We start from the raw sequence: 15,808 nt of genomic DNA on the forward strand, positions 1-15,808 counted from the left end.
GTGTGTGTGTGTGTGTGACTCAGGGATAAGTCGAGTAGCGGACTTCCAGCTATGCATAGTATTGATGTCCCGTCGCTGCCGCACAGCCTGCTGGGTTAATAATAGGAGCGCGGTTGTCAGGCTGTCTCGGAAGGGGGGAGTGTCGACCTATTCTCATTGGATCCGTTTTGTCCGCGAGTTTTCTCCAGAAGTGCGAGTGGGAGGAGATTTTCCAGGATATCAAAAATAAACCCCCCCATGTCGAAGGAAGAGCAGAAAGTATAAATACCATCGATGTGTCCAGACTGCAGCGGTGCTGCTGAGCGGTACAACAAGACTCACTGGCTTTGGGAATCAGACAGGACGACTCAGACTGACATTAAACAGCAGACAAACTTTGACTGAGACTGACTCCTCTGCGCTGGGAAATCACTTTTCATCCGAAGACAGCTCTGACTTTGATAAAACACTGTCTCGATTGGAGAAGGTGCGCCACTTCCCAGAGATAAAGGACATACATTCTTATCAGTTCTTTAATTTTTACACCACTTCTTAAAGCTATTCATCCTGTAGAAGATGTGTTGCACTGTGCGCTTACTCGTTTTATCCATGTGCGTAATGAACGCGGCACTCTCCGCTCCATTTGAATCAGAGGATGTTGTACCTGTTCGGATAAACGCAAGAACGAGCGGTCGTTTTTGGAAAAGAAGCGAGGATCAGCCGAGATTTGTCCTCAGAGCCTTTGGCAAGGACTTCACTCTAAATCTTGTACCAGACACCAGCTTTATCGCTCCGTCCTTCACCATACAGCGAATCAGGGCCAGAGATGCTGGCGCTTTACGCAGCGCTTCAGGTGCCAAACCTGCGGTGCACCCAGACCTCCAGATGCTCGCAGGCCAGACAGAGGACAGTGAAGGGCACCTGAGGGGCTGCTTTTACTCTGGGGACGTGGGTCACGATCAAAATTCGCTTGTGTCTGTTAGTTTGTGCTCCGGCATCTTCGGCTCCTTCATCACAGAGGGGAAAGAGTATTTAATTGAGCCCAAACTTATCGGCGGCCGAGGGCCAGACTCTACCGAGCAGCTGCATGTCATCAAGAGGAGGACATTCGCCAGAGGCCACGGTGCTTCCCTGCTGTATGACCACGCTGAGGAGGAGAACCGAGCGGAGAAGCTTGACGGGGAAAGTTTTACGCACGGCGACAGTGACGCACGGAGGGAACCTCGCAGGAGACGCTTTGTTTCCGCGCCACGGTTCATAGACACCCTGGTGGTAGCTGACTCAACCATGACCCACTTCTATGGAGATGAAATAAAGGTCAGGCACCATGAACTCATTCTTTCCTGCACGCACCGTTGATATGAATCTAAACAAACCCTATTTATATAACCCTATATATATATATATAAATATATACTCATTTAGACTATCCCATAAACAAACTCCTGCAGACGTCACTCTTTTTTATTTCTTTCCACATTTCGTTTGTCAGGTTTCACAGCCTAGAAAATATATAGTGGCATTTGTTTTTCCTGTGCTGCTTCATATGACTGTTAAGGCAATGAGGGGGCTTGGGAGGAAATCGAAGGGCTCCCTGTTTTTCACAGACTGAGAAAGAGGTCAGGCAACAGAAATGCAAGCAATGCTGCACTACATTCCTCAGGACTTGGTCATGATTTGGCTGCATATCATCAGCATCATCCAGGGAAGATTCACAAGGCTTACAACATCTGTTCTCCTCTGTCTTTACCTAATTTTATAAATTCGTTAAATGGACCATTTTCCGCTGCCTGTAATATAAACCTTCCAATATTTAAATGCATCAGAATTTAATGGATTGAGTCTTTATATGGAAGATCATGTGAAACCATCCCCCGTAACTAATATAAGTCCTGGTTCCAATCAGTGCTAAACCAAAGGCATTTATTTATTTAAACAAAAGCTAGGACAATCCGTGATCTTGCCACAATCTGCAGCAGCCAAATTGTTGTCTGTTTGTACTTAAAAAGCTCCTCAGCTGCCAAACGCAGCCTCACAACACAGTAAGTCCCAGGCAACCAGGCACCAGGGTCAAGTGGATAAAAGTTAGGCTGAAAGATAAGGCTTATGTTGGCTTTTCCTAAATCAGACAGGCCTGTTTTGATTTCCATTCATGTGACAATGATTTTTTGATGAGCAGGGGTGGTTTTAGAGATTTTCAGGCCCCAGGAAATTACCAGAGCACATTGCTCTACGAAAATCTTTTCATTGGAGAAAATCATACCACCTGAGAAATAGCGATTTCAGCAAGGCTGGTGGAAGACTTTACAAAACACAGCATGGCACGATTCCCTCCACATTCACTGGGATTTATGAGTGGTCCACTGTAAGTCATAGAATCATGTGGAAACTACAAAGTCACTTAGAATAAGCTGTATGCCTGACTGTGTGGAGTTCATTCTTAGCATTAGAGCGTCACAAGCGTAAAATACCACCAAACTGCTGACTCTCTGTTTTTAGCTCTGCTCATGCTGTTAACTCTCGTAAAAACTAGGGGTCAGAAAGACAGGCAACAGAAAGAGCAGGCAGAAAAAACTCCTCTCCTCCAGCAGCAGAGACGCAAGGCACAGGTCCGTGCTTTAAGGACCAATGACATCGCCTTTGAGTAACGTTTCCATTTTAGGAGACAGAAATTCCCCCACATTAGTAATGATTCCCAGTTATTGAGTTCTTAGTTATTTCACAAGACATTTTTATTTCTGCTCTTGGTTAAATAAAATAAAATAACAAAGCTCTATACATGCACCTTTTCACTTTTGATAACACGTGATACAGTTGGTCACCATCATTCAGTTTCTCAGAGAGCACCGACATGGTTTATCTTAATTTGATAAATTGCTTTCACCCTATATCTTGAGCACTGTTCTTCAATGAAGGGTTCTTCAAATATAACTTGAATATTTAGTTAGGTTTGAGTCTCTAGAGGCAGAAACACAAGCATAGTATAAATGCAAACATATCTGCACTGCCTGATCATCAGCCATTTGACTTTTATCTGAAGGTCAATGTGCATGGAAGTTAAATTAAATAATTGTTCTTTTCCTTTCTCTCCTCCTCCATAGCACTACATTCTGACCCTGATGTCCATGGCAGCCCAGCTGTACAAGCATCCCAGCATAAAGAACTCCGTTAACATCGTGGTGGTGAAGATGTTGATAGTGGAGGATGAGGAGGTCGGCCCTGAGGTCTCCAGCAACGGAGGTGTGGCCCTGAGGAATTTTTGCTCCTGGCAGCAGCTCTTCAATCCACCGAGCCTCCGGCACCCAGAGCACTATGACACTGCCATGCTGTTCACCAGAGAGGTGAGGGACAAGCACAGACCTGGTCTAGCTTCCTCATACAGTTGCAGAATGGTTTTCACAACATCTGCAATTAAACCTAGTAGCATCTGCACATAAAGGTGTAAATATGAAATGTAAGAGTTTCACCATAAAAGAAAATTTTTCCTCTGTGGGTGCGGTGCTCAGTTGCCATAGAAACATGGACAAGCGACTGAATTAACACAGGAAAACTGACATCAGCTGAATTTAAATACTGACCCAAAACGATCACAGCTGTTTACTGAGAATGGGTCAACGGTTATTGGCCAGGAAACTGACAGGAGAAGAGTCACAGAGGACATTCACGTCAAACCAAAGATGCCATCCTTGAAGGCAAAACCCAAATATTTGTTAACATTTCTCTTTGTCTGATGCAACAGTCGGTTTAGTTGACTGTCAAACTCAAAAGCTTTTGTTGGAGTTATGCTCCCAAAGAAAAAACTATGTGTGGCATCAGGTTTCAAGACAGTGACTTTGATAGAGCTCGATCGTCAGGCTTCTCTGCAGAGCATGGTTTGGACTATTAACTGCATGAAACAATGCATACAATGTTGTAAAAGTTATTAGAATGGAAAGTCCACTCATCCATGCTAGTCTGGCATGCTTTGTTCATTCAGAAAGCAATAACACAGATGAGTCATGAATTAAGCCCTTGTGGAACTCAGTCTCAGGCCAGCTGCGGTACATGCTGTGGTTTCAGAAGCATCACACTCGACCACACACCAGTTTCTTGAAAACAGAGTTTCATACAGTAACACAGGTGCATTAAGACGGGCAGATGTTTATAATACGGGGGTTCCCCGATGAAAATGAGCCCCTTGCTTTGGGCCGGTTGTTGCCTTTAAAGCAACTCAATGTGTGAGATAAGAAAAAAAGCAGATGGAACAAGATTAGGTAAAGAAAAGCTTTTATTTTTGTCTTGGGATGAACTGAGGATGCTGAAAAGTGACTAGAGATGGAATAGCCGTAATGTTTTTCAAGCAGGGGAACAACAGAGTCCAAACAAATGGCTTTATGGAAGTTTCAACAGGAAATACATCATCATTTTTAAAGTTTGAGTTGTGATCACTGCTTTATTTGGCTGCCCTCTTCCATCTGGTATGTGCATGTTGACAAGGTGTTAGCCGAGTAACTTCTCTGTTATTGTAGGTTAATGTACCGGGTGAGGCCTGATGTTAATGTGCCTTCTGAATGACATTAGTATGCAAATCTATCCCTGGACCAGGAGGAAATGATGAATTGAACATATGGGCTTTTGCAGTCTTGTGTTGCATTTGTTGGGACACGGTTCGGTCGGTGAAAACCATCATTCACACAAACCTGCTTTGTGTTGTTTTTCCATTTCCGCGGAGATACGCTTTGAAATGCAGAGGACGGAAGGCTCCTCGTGGATGAGCTAACTTTAGTGCTCCCACAAATCAGCCCAGCCACTTTAAATGGTCAAGGCTTGAGTGTGCGGCCAGGTTGGGGTTGAAAACATATGCGATACAGTCACAAGACGGGGCTGCTGCTCGTACTGTCTGCTGGGAAACTCACAATCTAGCCTCAGATGCAGGCAGTGGAAACATGTTTCTCATGGGTTTTCGTGGCCTTGTACCGCACAAGTGTGTTTGTATGTGTCTACACAATATGTAAAAGCATAATACAGTTTATGCTTTGACCCATACAATAGTCTGCAAACATGAGTGACAGATGCTTTTGTAGAACACAGTGAAAAAACTCCTGGTGGGCTACATTCAGCTGAAGCCATAAGTCCAGATGTGCTTTGAATCACAGAGGACTTTGTCTTGTGGTTTTTTGGGGGCCTGAGGCGAAGCCCTGGACATGTCCGTCTCCGTCCTCCACAGCCAGGCATGTTCTCAAATGGAGAAAGGTTTCTAATATACCGCACAGTTCATTATCCCATCACAGCTCTGGACAGCTGCATGCTGTGGATATTTATTTGCTTTGTTTTATGATGGAAACACTGAGCAACATGTTTTTGATTTGAGCTGTTAAAAATGGCCAAAACTGGACACAGTAAATAGATGGTGAAGGTTCGTCATCCTACGTGATTAATATAACAGTCCCTCAGCCCAAACACTTACTATATTTATTATATGACAGAATAATGTCCGCCGCTCTTTGACAGTCCACTTTTCCAGCTGTTTCTAAGCAGATGATCACGATGTTTCCATTTAACAGAGCATGAAGACAATATTGGCCTTGTATTAAACATTGGATAAAGTCCTTTCTGCGCTGAGATACTGTTACACATGGTTGGATCACAGGTTAATGGAATAATTTAAGTGAACGCTACACAGAGTATACTGGACGAGACATTAACCTGAATTGATTTGACTGTAATAGTTCGATTGGATCCCCTTCAAGAATTCATTTGTTTCTCAACGGAGGGTTGTATTTCATGTTTCCCTGGAGAAGAACAGGTCAGCTCAGCAATACGAGCAATGTCATAGAAAAATATAAATATAGAGGAAAAAATGTAAAAAGGTTTTCAGTATCACTCATCCTTTGCTCCATGTTACAGGACATCTGCGGACAGAAGAGCTGCGACACGCTGGGTGTGGCTGATGTCGGGACTATGTGCGACCCTAAGAGAAGCTGCTCCGTTATTGAGGACAACGGCCTGCAGGCTGCCTTCACAGCTGCACATGAGCTTGGTAAGATCACATCTATCATCAAGTGCAGGCCGGTGTACATGCATTTATAAATAACACTTTGCAAAGCTTTTAAGTCATTTTCAGTCATTGATAGCCCCACGTTTAACTGCCTCCGCACCTACAAATGTCCCGTTCCTGTTATCGCTCCCTCTCCCCCTGCAGGTCATGTGTTGAGTATGCCCCACGACGACTCCAAGACCTGTGAGAGGCTGTTTGGAGATCTGGGAGGACATTATCTGATGGCTCCACTGTTTGTCAGCCTCAACAAGACCACACCCTGGTCTCCCTGCAGTGCCCTCTACATCACTGAGTTCTTTGACAACGGACATGGTAGGTATTGTTTCATGTTGCCACCGCAGCATGTTTAAAGAAAGATGACACAATGCGAAAATCAGGAACTGCTCCGCCCCGTTAACACCCTTTGCCAACGTTGGCATCCGCTGTGGAACTGAAGCCCTGTTATTATAGCTGATTCAGAGATGAATAAACGTCAAATGCTTTGACTACGGCTTTCCTGCTTAAACATGTCACTCCCTCCAAATGATGGGTTAAAACTTATAACAATAGTTTATCTCTTTCCAACCCCCCCCGTTCTGTTTCCTTCCCTTCGCCTTCCCCCCTGTTGCTCCCTCTCCCCTGCCTCGTGCTGTGCATCTCGTAGTGTTTGTATCCTTGTTAGACCTATCAGTGAACCTTCTTTCCCACTGAGTCATACTATGGACTTCTTCCTGTTCTCCTCCTCCTCAGCCAAAAGCAACAGCTGGTGTCAGCAAAATATGCTCTTTATCAGTTGGAAAGTGTCTCAGACGAAAACTCATGTGGCTGAGAATGTTCATTCCGAACTGTGGACATCATCGACAGCTCTACACAAAAGCTTATTGAATATAATGAAGAACCATTATTGGAACGGTGAATAAATTAAGATTTAGAAAAGCTGTCAAATATCCAGTTTCACTCGGAGAGAAGCAGGCTGTCTATAAAAGTGCACTGCATTAGTTAAATTTGAATTACTCCTTTTTATTGTCACGACATAACTTGCCAAGAATATTTTCCCACTGTTGTCATGCCACACAGAGAGAGCAACACATCTACCATTGTCACAGATCCATGATCTCTATAAACCACAAAGTAATCAGTCTCATACACTGTTGTTTTGTGTTGTGACCACAGGAGACTGCCTGCTGGACGTCCCAGAGAGCACCATGCCATTACCAAGTCAGCTTCCAGGCACCAAGTACAGCCTGGACCAACAGTGCCAGCAGATTTTTGGAGAAGAGTTTATCCACTGCCCCAACACCTCTGACAGTGACGTCTGCAGCCAGCTTTGGTGTCAAGAGGACGGGACCGCGCAGTGCTCCACCAAGAACGGCAGCTTGCCCTGGGCTGACGGCACCGCCTGTGGCCTCAATGGGACCTGTCTCCACGGTGCATGCATGTCGACCCATGAGGTGATGCAGCCACTGGTAAGGCTGCTTCTTTAATCGGAAAGATTTTTTTTTTTTTCATCAACTGGCCTGAAACTGAGATTATGTAACACTTGAAAGAAACAAAATACCATGGTCGCTTTCCTACAAATCAAAAGCTGAATTCATTCTTTCTAAAAACGTTTCTCGCTCAACTCATACTATCAGTACTTGTGCTGACAAGGAGCTTATCGTGGATAGTGTTGGTTCATTTGAACAAACTTGGTTGTGTATAGGAACTGATGACTCTTGACACATTCACGATTATTCTGTAATTGCTAATTGTGTTAGGAAAAAATTTTTCCTTGCCTTACTCCCTGTACAGTTGAATATTTTCATGTGAACTCTGTTCAGTGACTGTGTGTGAATGACTGTGTGGCAGTGTTGCAATTCCCTCCAGCATTTCTTTCACACTGCTTTTAAACCACAGACATTATAAACTGTCACAGCTTTCATCAGCCTAATTTTAAGCAATAGCAGACAACAGTTTTCAGCAAAAACAAGAACAGAATGGCACGCAGCAGAGCATGTTACTCCACCATTCCACAGTCCCCTCAAATTCAATCAAGCTGCACCCAGTGTCACTGAGAAATATGGTTATTATGATTATTATTGTGAAAGGAAAATGCCAAAAAATCAAAACGTGATAAAATACAAATCCTGGATCAGCCCTTTTAACCAGAAGGCCGGCAGCGTGAACCCTGTCTTCCCCATTCTACATTCCTAGGTGTCCTTGGGCAAGATACTCAACCCCAAACATTACTGCTCATAGACTCACTGTTTGAATGTGTGTGTGAATGGGTGAATGGCAAAAACTGTGAATGATCAGCAATGCATCTATCTTATCTTATCTTGATCTGATGTGCTGTGTTGATGGGGGCATGCTGTTCCAAACCAATACCATGAGTATGTGTTTAAACACTAAAGCAACACAAAGACAGGATTTCTAACTGTAGAAAGTTATGTCATTCATTTTCTAAAGTAATCCTTTGCGCGTATTTGGTCTACGCAACAACTTTGCTGAATTGCATTGCTGCGAATGTTTTTTTTTGTCAGACCCTGCTCTCCCCCTGCACCGGCACCCATACATTCTGTGGCTCCTTTCAAATGAATGAGAGGGCTTTGGTTTTCTTCCAAAGTTCCACTCTTCTTTAGTATAAAATCCCTCTTTTTGTTTCTCCTGACAGTGTTTCCATGTTGGAGCATGGCAGAGTGAGGTAATTCTGTACTGAGAGGGCAGTCACTTTGGAACATACACTTTGTTCTGTATTTTTTTTTACAAGAGTTTGGACTCTAAACACTGAGGCAATGTTTTAGTAGCTGCTTCAGTGTTCACATGGGCACCTGACAAATGTTTTAAGACCAACCTGAGAGGGTGTGCTAAGAATGCAGACCTCACGCTGCCATCTGAAAGTGGCTGTCAGCTGTTGGAAACTTTTCTATAGTTCTGACCACATTAACCTTAAGAGCACGTAACGTGATATCAGCACACGTCGTCCTGTGTGGACCTCATTTACACCTTGCTGCATGTTGCATGCTGACATTGTGTTTTTTAGCTCCCACTCGCTCTCTGCTGGGAACTGCTCGTAGGTTTGAGTCGCTTCTTTGAAATGTACAGTTCGTTCAATCAGAAATGGAGAAATCAAATGTGTAGTCCTTGAACAACCTTTTAGAGTCTCCCACAATATGGTTAGCCTGATCGAGTGACATGTTCTGTTCATCAGCACTAACACATGGATTATTTTCTCAAATGAACTGTCAGTTAGCTGTTCACACACATCAATGTGTGGTTTAAACCTGGAATTGCTGTATTGCTGTTGTGGTGTGAGTATGGTTGAAAGGGAACTTGACATATGATTGTTTTGTCAACTGCCATTTCTCAGTTCATTACTCAACTTTCAAGCTCAGCTTTTACGCCAGTACAGACAAGAAGTCCATTAAGTGCCAGGAAAAAAGGAAATTTATACTTTTACAATTCAATAACAACTGGACAAAATCCTTCTGCTGAAGTTTGTGTCAGATAAATAAAAGGTCGAGTATAATCAAGAGTCTGATTCAGGACTTCAGTTTCCTTTTTAATAAATCACTCAACACACATTTGGAAAACACTTAAACAGTAATTAATAGAAAACTCTGTTTGGTACGTATGTTGTTTTAGTTAGTGGATAGCAGAAACTTTTTCAATGTGCAGCTGTGTGAGATTTGAAATAGAAATACATGACTGAAAAGTTCAGGCTAAAAGTTCACATTACAGAATGGTTGGAATTTAGGGAGTTTGAATCCAGCTGCGTCACAACACTTTTTCCTTAAACAACACTTTTTCATCTCAACCTTTTGATTTCAGCTCAATTGCCTTAATCGTCTCTATGTTACATAATCACACATCTGTTTATGAACTGGGATCTTAGCTGGTCCAAACTTTTTTAACGTCTGCACAGGACACAAACAATTTTAGCAACACACCCTTTCAGCTCGAAGCTGCAGCATGGCAGGTTCCAGTAGTGGTGAGTGACGCATGTGGCAGGAACGTGGGTAGAGGCAGACAGCAGGCACGTGCCGAGCTTCAACACAGATTTGGACTGGAGTTGCGGCACGCCAACTTACTGTGCGGCCTCAAACCCAGAAGCCCAGACTGTGGTTTGGACTGCGCAGCTGAGATTGCCTTTGGCACTGAGCTCTAACCAAATACTTTGACAGCTCTTTTTTTCCCTCTCTTCTTTTGCTCATGTTTTACCACAGGTGGTTGTGGACGGCGGCTGGAGCTTGTGGGGACCTTGGCAGCAATGCTCCAGAACATGTGGAGGTGGAGTGGAGTTCTCCTACAGGGAGTGTGCTGACCCCGTGCCTCAGAACGGAGGGAAGTACTGTGAGGGACAGAGGGTCCAGTATCAGTCCTGCAACACACAGCCCTGTGACAACGAGGGTGAGAATCAGCCGCTTGGACACACCTTCTCATTCAATGGTTTTCCATTATTTTTATTTTTGTGTACACTGCAGATTAATATTGTAGACATCCAAACTATGAATGAACACATGGAATTATATGGTGAACAAAAAAGTGTTAAACAAACCAGAATGTGTTTTATATTTTAGATTCTTCAAAGTAGCCACCTTTTGCTTTGATGACAGCTTTGCACACTCTTGGCATTCTTTCAATCAGCTTCATGAGGTAGTCACCTGGAATGGTTTTTTCAATGGTCTTGAAGGAGTTTCCCAGAGGTGCTGAGCACTTGTTGCCTTCACTCTGTGGTCCAACTCATCCCAGACCATCTCCATCAATTGGGTTTTTTGTCGGGTGATTGTGGAGGCCAGGTCATCTGACGCAGCACTCCATCACTCTCCCTCTTGGTCAAATAGCCCTTACATAGCCTGGAGGTGTGTTTGGGGTCATCTCCTGTTGAAATACAAATGCTGGTCCCACTCAGTGTTTAGGGAATTACTTGTTCTGGGTTACAAGAAGATTGTCCTACATCTGTTGTACAGTATCTGTCTTTTACCAACAGGGAAGAGTTTCAGAGAGGAGCAGTGTGAGAAGTACAACAGCCTCCATTACCTGGACTACAATGGCAACATGAAACAGTGGATACCAAAGTATGCTGGAGTTTCTCCCAGAGATAGATGTAAGCTGTTCTGCAGAGCCAGAGGCAGCAGTGAATTTAAAGTGTTTGAATCCAAGGTACGTTAGTATATGCACTCAATATCTCAACTCATTTGCAAAATTTGCTTACGCATCATGTTCATACTGCAGCCAACATGTCCCAGTATTTAACCAGACACTCCGAGTCTAAGTATTTCTTCAAATTCAATCTGAAAGAGTCAGAGTGTTTATAAAGATGCCTTGTGAAGAACATGTGTTACTCTTTTAAAGGAAATTGCAACATCAGAGTGGAAACTCCTCTTGATCTTGTAAACAGCCTTTTATAAAGCTTTCCACTGCATGTCATGGTCACATTCAACTGAGGTTGTATTTGACTGTTTATCTGCTTTAGAGCTGATCAACAACCACTTGTTGTGTCAATGCAGGTGATCGATGGCACGACCTGTGGTCCTGACACCACATCGGTGTGTGTCCAAGGCCAGTGTGTGAAGGCAGGCTGCGACCAGGTGATTGGATCCAACAAGAGAGTGGATAAGTGTGGAGTGTGCGGAGGAAGTGGGCTCACCTGTCGGAAGATCACAGGTTCCTACAGCAAAGCAACGTAAGAAGTGTTTAGAATGTAAAGTGTATGTAGTTAAACCTAAGTTCATATCTAATTCCATTAATGTCTGTTTTCTTGAATGTGGAAATTATATCTCTCAAGCCATTCATGTTATCGGCTTCACACTTGGAATGTGTATTGTTAATAGCCAAGGGAAGTGCTGTGCAGAATTTGTGCATTGAGTTGAGCATGTCTTCTTCTACATCATCGGATAAACTACAGCAGTGGTCGACAACTGGGTCAAACCACAGTTTAAAATTGCTTCACGCTGCATCATAGACTGTTTATAAAAAGCTCTGCAAACAAGTTCCAGCACACAAACAATAAAAAGTGGCAGTGTATTGTTGAATTGTTTGAGGAAGACTCACTGAATAATTCTGAAGTAACTCATTCAAACAAACAGCACATTCCTGAAAGGCAGGTTTAGAACAGGCACTTCACTAGTTCAATGAAATACAAAGATGCATTTCTGTACATTTTAACTGCAGAGTAAAAAAAGACTGTGGAGAAAAGAAAGATAATTAAATGTTTGATCCGATCAGAGATTGTAGAATTGTCAATCCTCATTTGTTTAACAAGAGTTGTATCCATTTCCTATTATCTTGGAAAAAAATCAGGAAAAACATTTCAAAATGTTGAAGATTTTTAATGCAAAATAAAGTTTATACATGATCATCGACTAAATCCAGTTCTTTTGTTTCTCTACCAGCTATGGATACAGTGACATTATCACAATTCCCATTGGCGCCACTAATATCGACATCAAACAGCGAAGCAACAGAGGGATCAAACATGATGGGAACTACCTGGCTATACGGAGAGAGAGTGGTGGTTACATCCTCAATGGTAACTTTTCTGTATCCACTATGGAGCAGGACATTCCTGTGCTGGGTGCTGTGCTGAAGTACAGTGGCTCCTCCACCACGCTGGAGAGGATCCAAAGCTTCAGGCAACTGAAGGAGGCGGTCACCATCCAAATCTTAGCCACTGCAGGGGACGCAAACCCACCCAAGGTCAAGTATACCTTCTTCATCCCCAGAGATGTGACCTTCAATAAATCCAAGGAGAAGAAGAGCTCGTTACAATCATTGCATATGATCCATCCCTTCGGTGTGCCTGAATGGGCGCTGGGGGAGTGGTCTGAGTGCTCCAAGAGCTGCGGCTCTGGGTGGTCCAGGAGGAACGTTGAGTGCCGAGACAATGCAGGCTTCTTCTCCAACCAGTGTGACAAAGACCTGAAACCTGTAGACATCCGGCCGTGCGGGGATCTGCCATGTCCCATATGGCAATTGGGACCTTGGTCCACCTGTTCACGAACTTGTGGCCAGGGGGAGCGCCGCCGCAGTGTCTTCTGCACAGACTACACTGGGAAGGTTACTGAGCCAGAGAAGTGTGACCCGAACAAAATCCCAGAGCCAGTCTCTGGAGAATGTCTCAACCAGGAGTGCTTATGAAGAACATGAACTTTCCTGTTTTGGTCTAAATGCACTTACCAACCATGGCTGGATTACTGGACAAGACATGCTGGGCACAGTAACTTCAAAGAGACACAAAATACCGCAAAGATACACAAAACAGCCACAAAAGACAAAGAATGAGAGGAGATGCGAAGAGACGATAAACACTCAAAATCTAAACAATTACAAAGAGACACATGACTATAAAAGGACACAAATCACATCAAAGAGATACAACATGACAAACAACATCTCTGAGTCATTCGTTTTGTGTGTTTCTGAGATTCTGACAGATCTGGCTCCCAGGTCAGAGGAGTGGGGGACCTTTTCAAGGCCTGTGCCCAAGGGCCCATTGTCTAATAATCTGTTCATGTTACCAACTGGTTGCATCAAGTCCCACCAAGGGCATTTGCCTGGTTTATTTTATTTGCTGTTCGACATTTGACAACCACTATTGAGATTTGAAACAATGGAAATCTACCTCATGTGATGTATATATGCTAGATGAAGGTGCTGTGTATGTGTGTGTGTGGGTGTTTATGTGGGGGGGGGTGTGTCCTGGTGAATGAGGAGTTTTGTAGTCCAGATTTAAACAGAAACTAACTTTATGGGTATATGGTTTGGTAAAATCTGCAGTTTGTTCAAGTCATGGTAAGTTAGGTGTCATTTAAAGTTGGGCTCGAGAAATGGCATGAAATCTGCTGTCAAACACCAGCACAGTGTAAATATACCTCCTCTTGTCCTCTAAAGCACTCGATCCCCTGCAAAGCTTCGATCAAGCCATTGACCTATTGTTGGGGTACGTCCGTATGATTCAGGCCTTGTGATTCAAGGCTTGAGAGAATGCGCTCCAGTTTGATTCCTTATTTTTTTTCCATACATACCAAAATGTGATGTGATAGAGAACCCATGTTTTTATCCCGACACTCAGCAATGTTTAGCGATGGAGAAACAAGTGATTGACACTTAATCTGGCAACACGTTGGACTTTAAACTGTGCCAGTTACAGTCAGCATCAAAACAGCCATGACAGAGATATCCCCCTGTCTTATAGTTTAATATTTGCCTTTGCCTGGGTGCATTATAATGCACAGGAACAGTGGTACAAACCGTTTGCAATGAAACTATTATATTATTTGGAGGTGTTATTACTAAGTTATTAGCATACTATCTTATCGTGTATATGAAAAGTAACATTGATTTTATAATTTTTCAGACTTTTGTTAATGCATCCTATGCAAACCCTCACAGTTGTTTTCAGACTCTGGTATGTACATTTGATTTCTTCATTCCTGTTGATAATTTACGTGTATGTTATAAAACAGATGAAGTATTAGGCCTTATATCCCTTCAGTGAAGGACCATACTATGTTATTATTACCGCTTCCTTTTTAAGCTATTTATTTTTGTAAAGTTTTTACCTTGGACATGTAATTAAAATGGCAAATGCTGCTGTCTTTGAGAATTTTGTCATAAAAATGGTCAAATAAACACATTTATGTCAATATATTGTTCTACTGAGTCGTATCTGCCGTGACAACCAAGAGGCAACATGTCTTCAAACATCTACATCCAAAAACCCTGTTGTTGGTCCTTTTCTCAATTGTCCTCAAAAGCGTCAGTACTCGAAGATTCTTGTTTCAGGTCTGGCGAGTACATCAATAATGGTTCTACTATCAGGGGGAGCCGTACTTCAAAATGACAAATACATTCCACACAAACGTTTAAGTTTTCCAGAGCACTCTATTACGGGACACTAAAACCTGCCACTGGATGCCAGACTAATGGAATTCTTTTAGGTGGGTCTACAGCTTTTAACAGCTGGGCGAGGTGGATTTCACTGCACGTTTTACAAAGTGAAACCCCTTAAGATGTGCTCTAAGAATCCTCCCACGCTGGAGCTGTTTCTCTGCTCAGACTTTGAGAGCCTTAAAAAAAAAAACTCAGAAGCTGCGGTCAGGGAGGAACCAACAGGCAACTACTTAATGTCCTATTTTTAATGTCGGCCGTATTTTATTCACATCTGTCTGAGCTTGGTACATGTGAAAAACATAATTCATTACAAATTACACTATGACCATAATATAATTTACAGAATTTGGTTTGGGGTTATTGACAGTGTAGCAGTATATTTTTAAAATACAACACAGCAGACTATTTCCATCGTTCACCCTCACAGTAGATCAAGCTTCACGAAAATGGAAAAAACAGGTTGGATGTCTGACAATTTGAAACATTAGAAAATCGAAACGACTACTGGTGTCTACTTTTAAAAGTCGGACACTGGAAGGAGACAAGACACAGTCTGCCAATTCATTCTTTTTCATGTTGACTATGGTATGGTCTTTACTTGATTATTTTCATGCAACTTTATTCTGCTCTTTAATGACACTACATTTTTGTGAGAGCTTTTGTTGTATAGTTGATTTTAATGAGGAGATTTTACACTGTGGATCAAGAAGTAAGCTTTTAAAATACATTTAAAACCAGTTGTTTCCAACCTTTTTGGCTTCAAGCAGTCTTACAAACAGCAGTATGAAGTCAGAGTCACATTTCAGATGTCTGCACGTTGTTAACAGCGCCAACAAATAATGATTTTTCCCTCTAAACTTCTCACTTGTTTTCATTCCAATAAAAACTCAACATGATCTAATATCTCACCAAAAATGAGATTAGAGACAAAGTACCAAA

General features: G+C 42.7%; 1 protein-coding gene across 1 annotated transcript; it reads left to right on the forward strand.

Annotated features, from left to right (window-relative positions):
- The first annotated feature begins 298 nt into the window (after positions 1-298).
- LOC109639355 (A disintegrin and metalloproteinase with thrombospondin motifs 8) lies at positions 299-13,315 on the forward strand. Its single transcript, XM_020102762.2, has 9 exons — positions 299-1,296; positions 3,081-3,320; positions 5,866-5,998; positions 6,161-6,328; positions 7,169-7,461; positions 10,201-10,384; positions 10,965-11,137; positions 11,485-11,660; positions 12,370-13,315. Exons 1-9 carry the CDS (start codon positions 556-558, stop codon positions 13,112-13,114), a joined length of 2,853 nt encoding a protein of 950 aa, XP_019958321.2. The 5' UTR covers positions 299-555; the 3' UTR covers positions 13,115-13,315.
- The last annotated feature ends 2,493 nt before the right edge of the window (positions 13,316-15,808 follow it).

Source organism: Paralichthys olivaceus, chromosome 11 (genome assembly GCF_024713975.1).
Source record: "Paralichthys olivaceus isolate ysfri-2021 chromosome 11, ASM2471397v2, whole genome shotgun sequence".
NCBI classification, from domain to species: Eukaryota; Metazoa; Chordata; class Actinopteri; order Pleuronectiformes; family Paralichthyidae; genus Paralichthys; species Paralichthys olivaceus.

Bases quoted from the DNA above. Each gene is read 5' to 3' on its own strand.
- LOC109639355 (XM_020102762.2), top strand. From the start codon at position 556: ATGTGTTGCACTGTGCGCTTACTCGTTTTATCCATGTGCGTAATGAAC. The intron at 1,297-3,080 runs GTCAGGCACCAT...CCTCCTCCATAG, and splicing joins TCTATGGAGATGAAATAAAG to CACTACATTCTGACCCTGAT. The intron at 10,385-10,964 runs GTGAGAATCAGC...TTTTACCAACAG, and splicing joins ACAGCCCTGTGACAACGAGG to GGAAGAGTTTCAGAGAGGAG.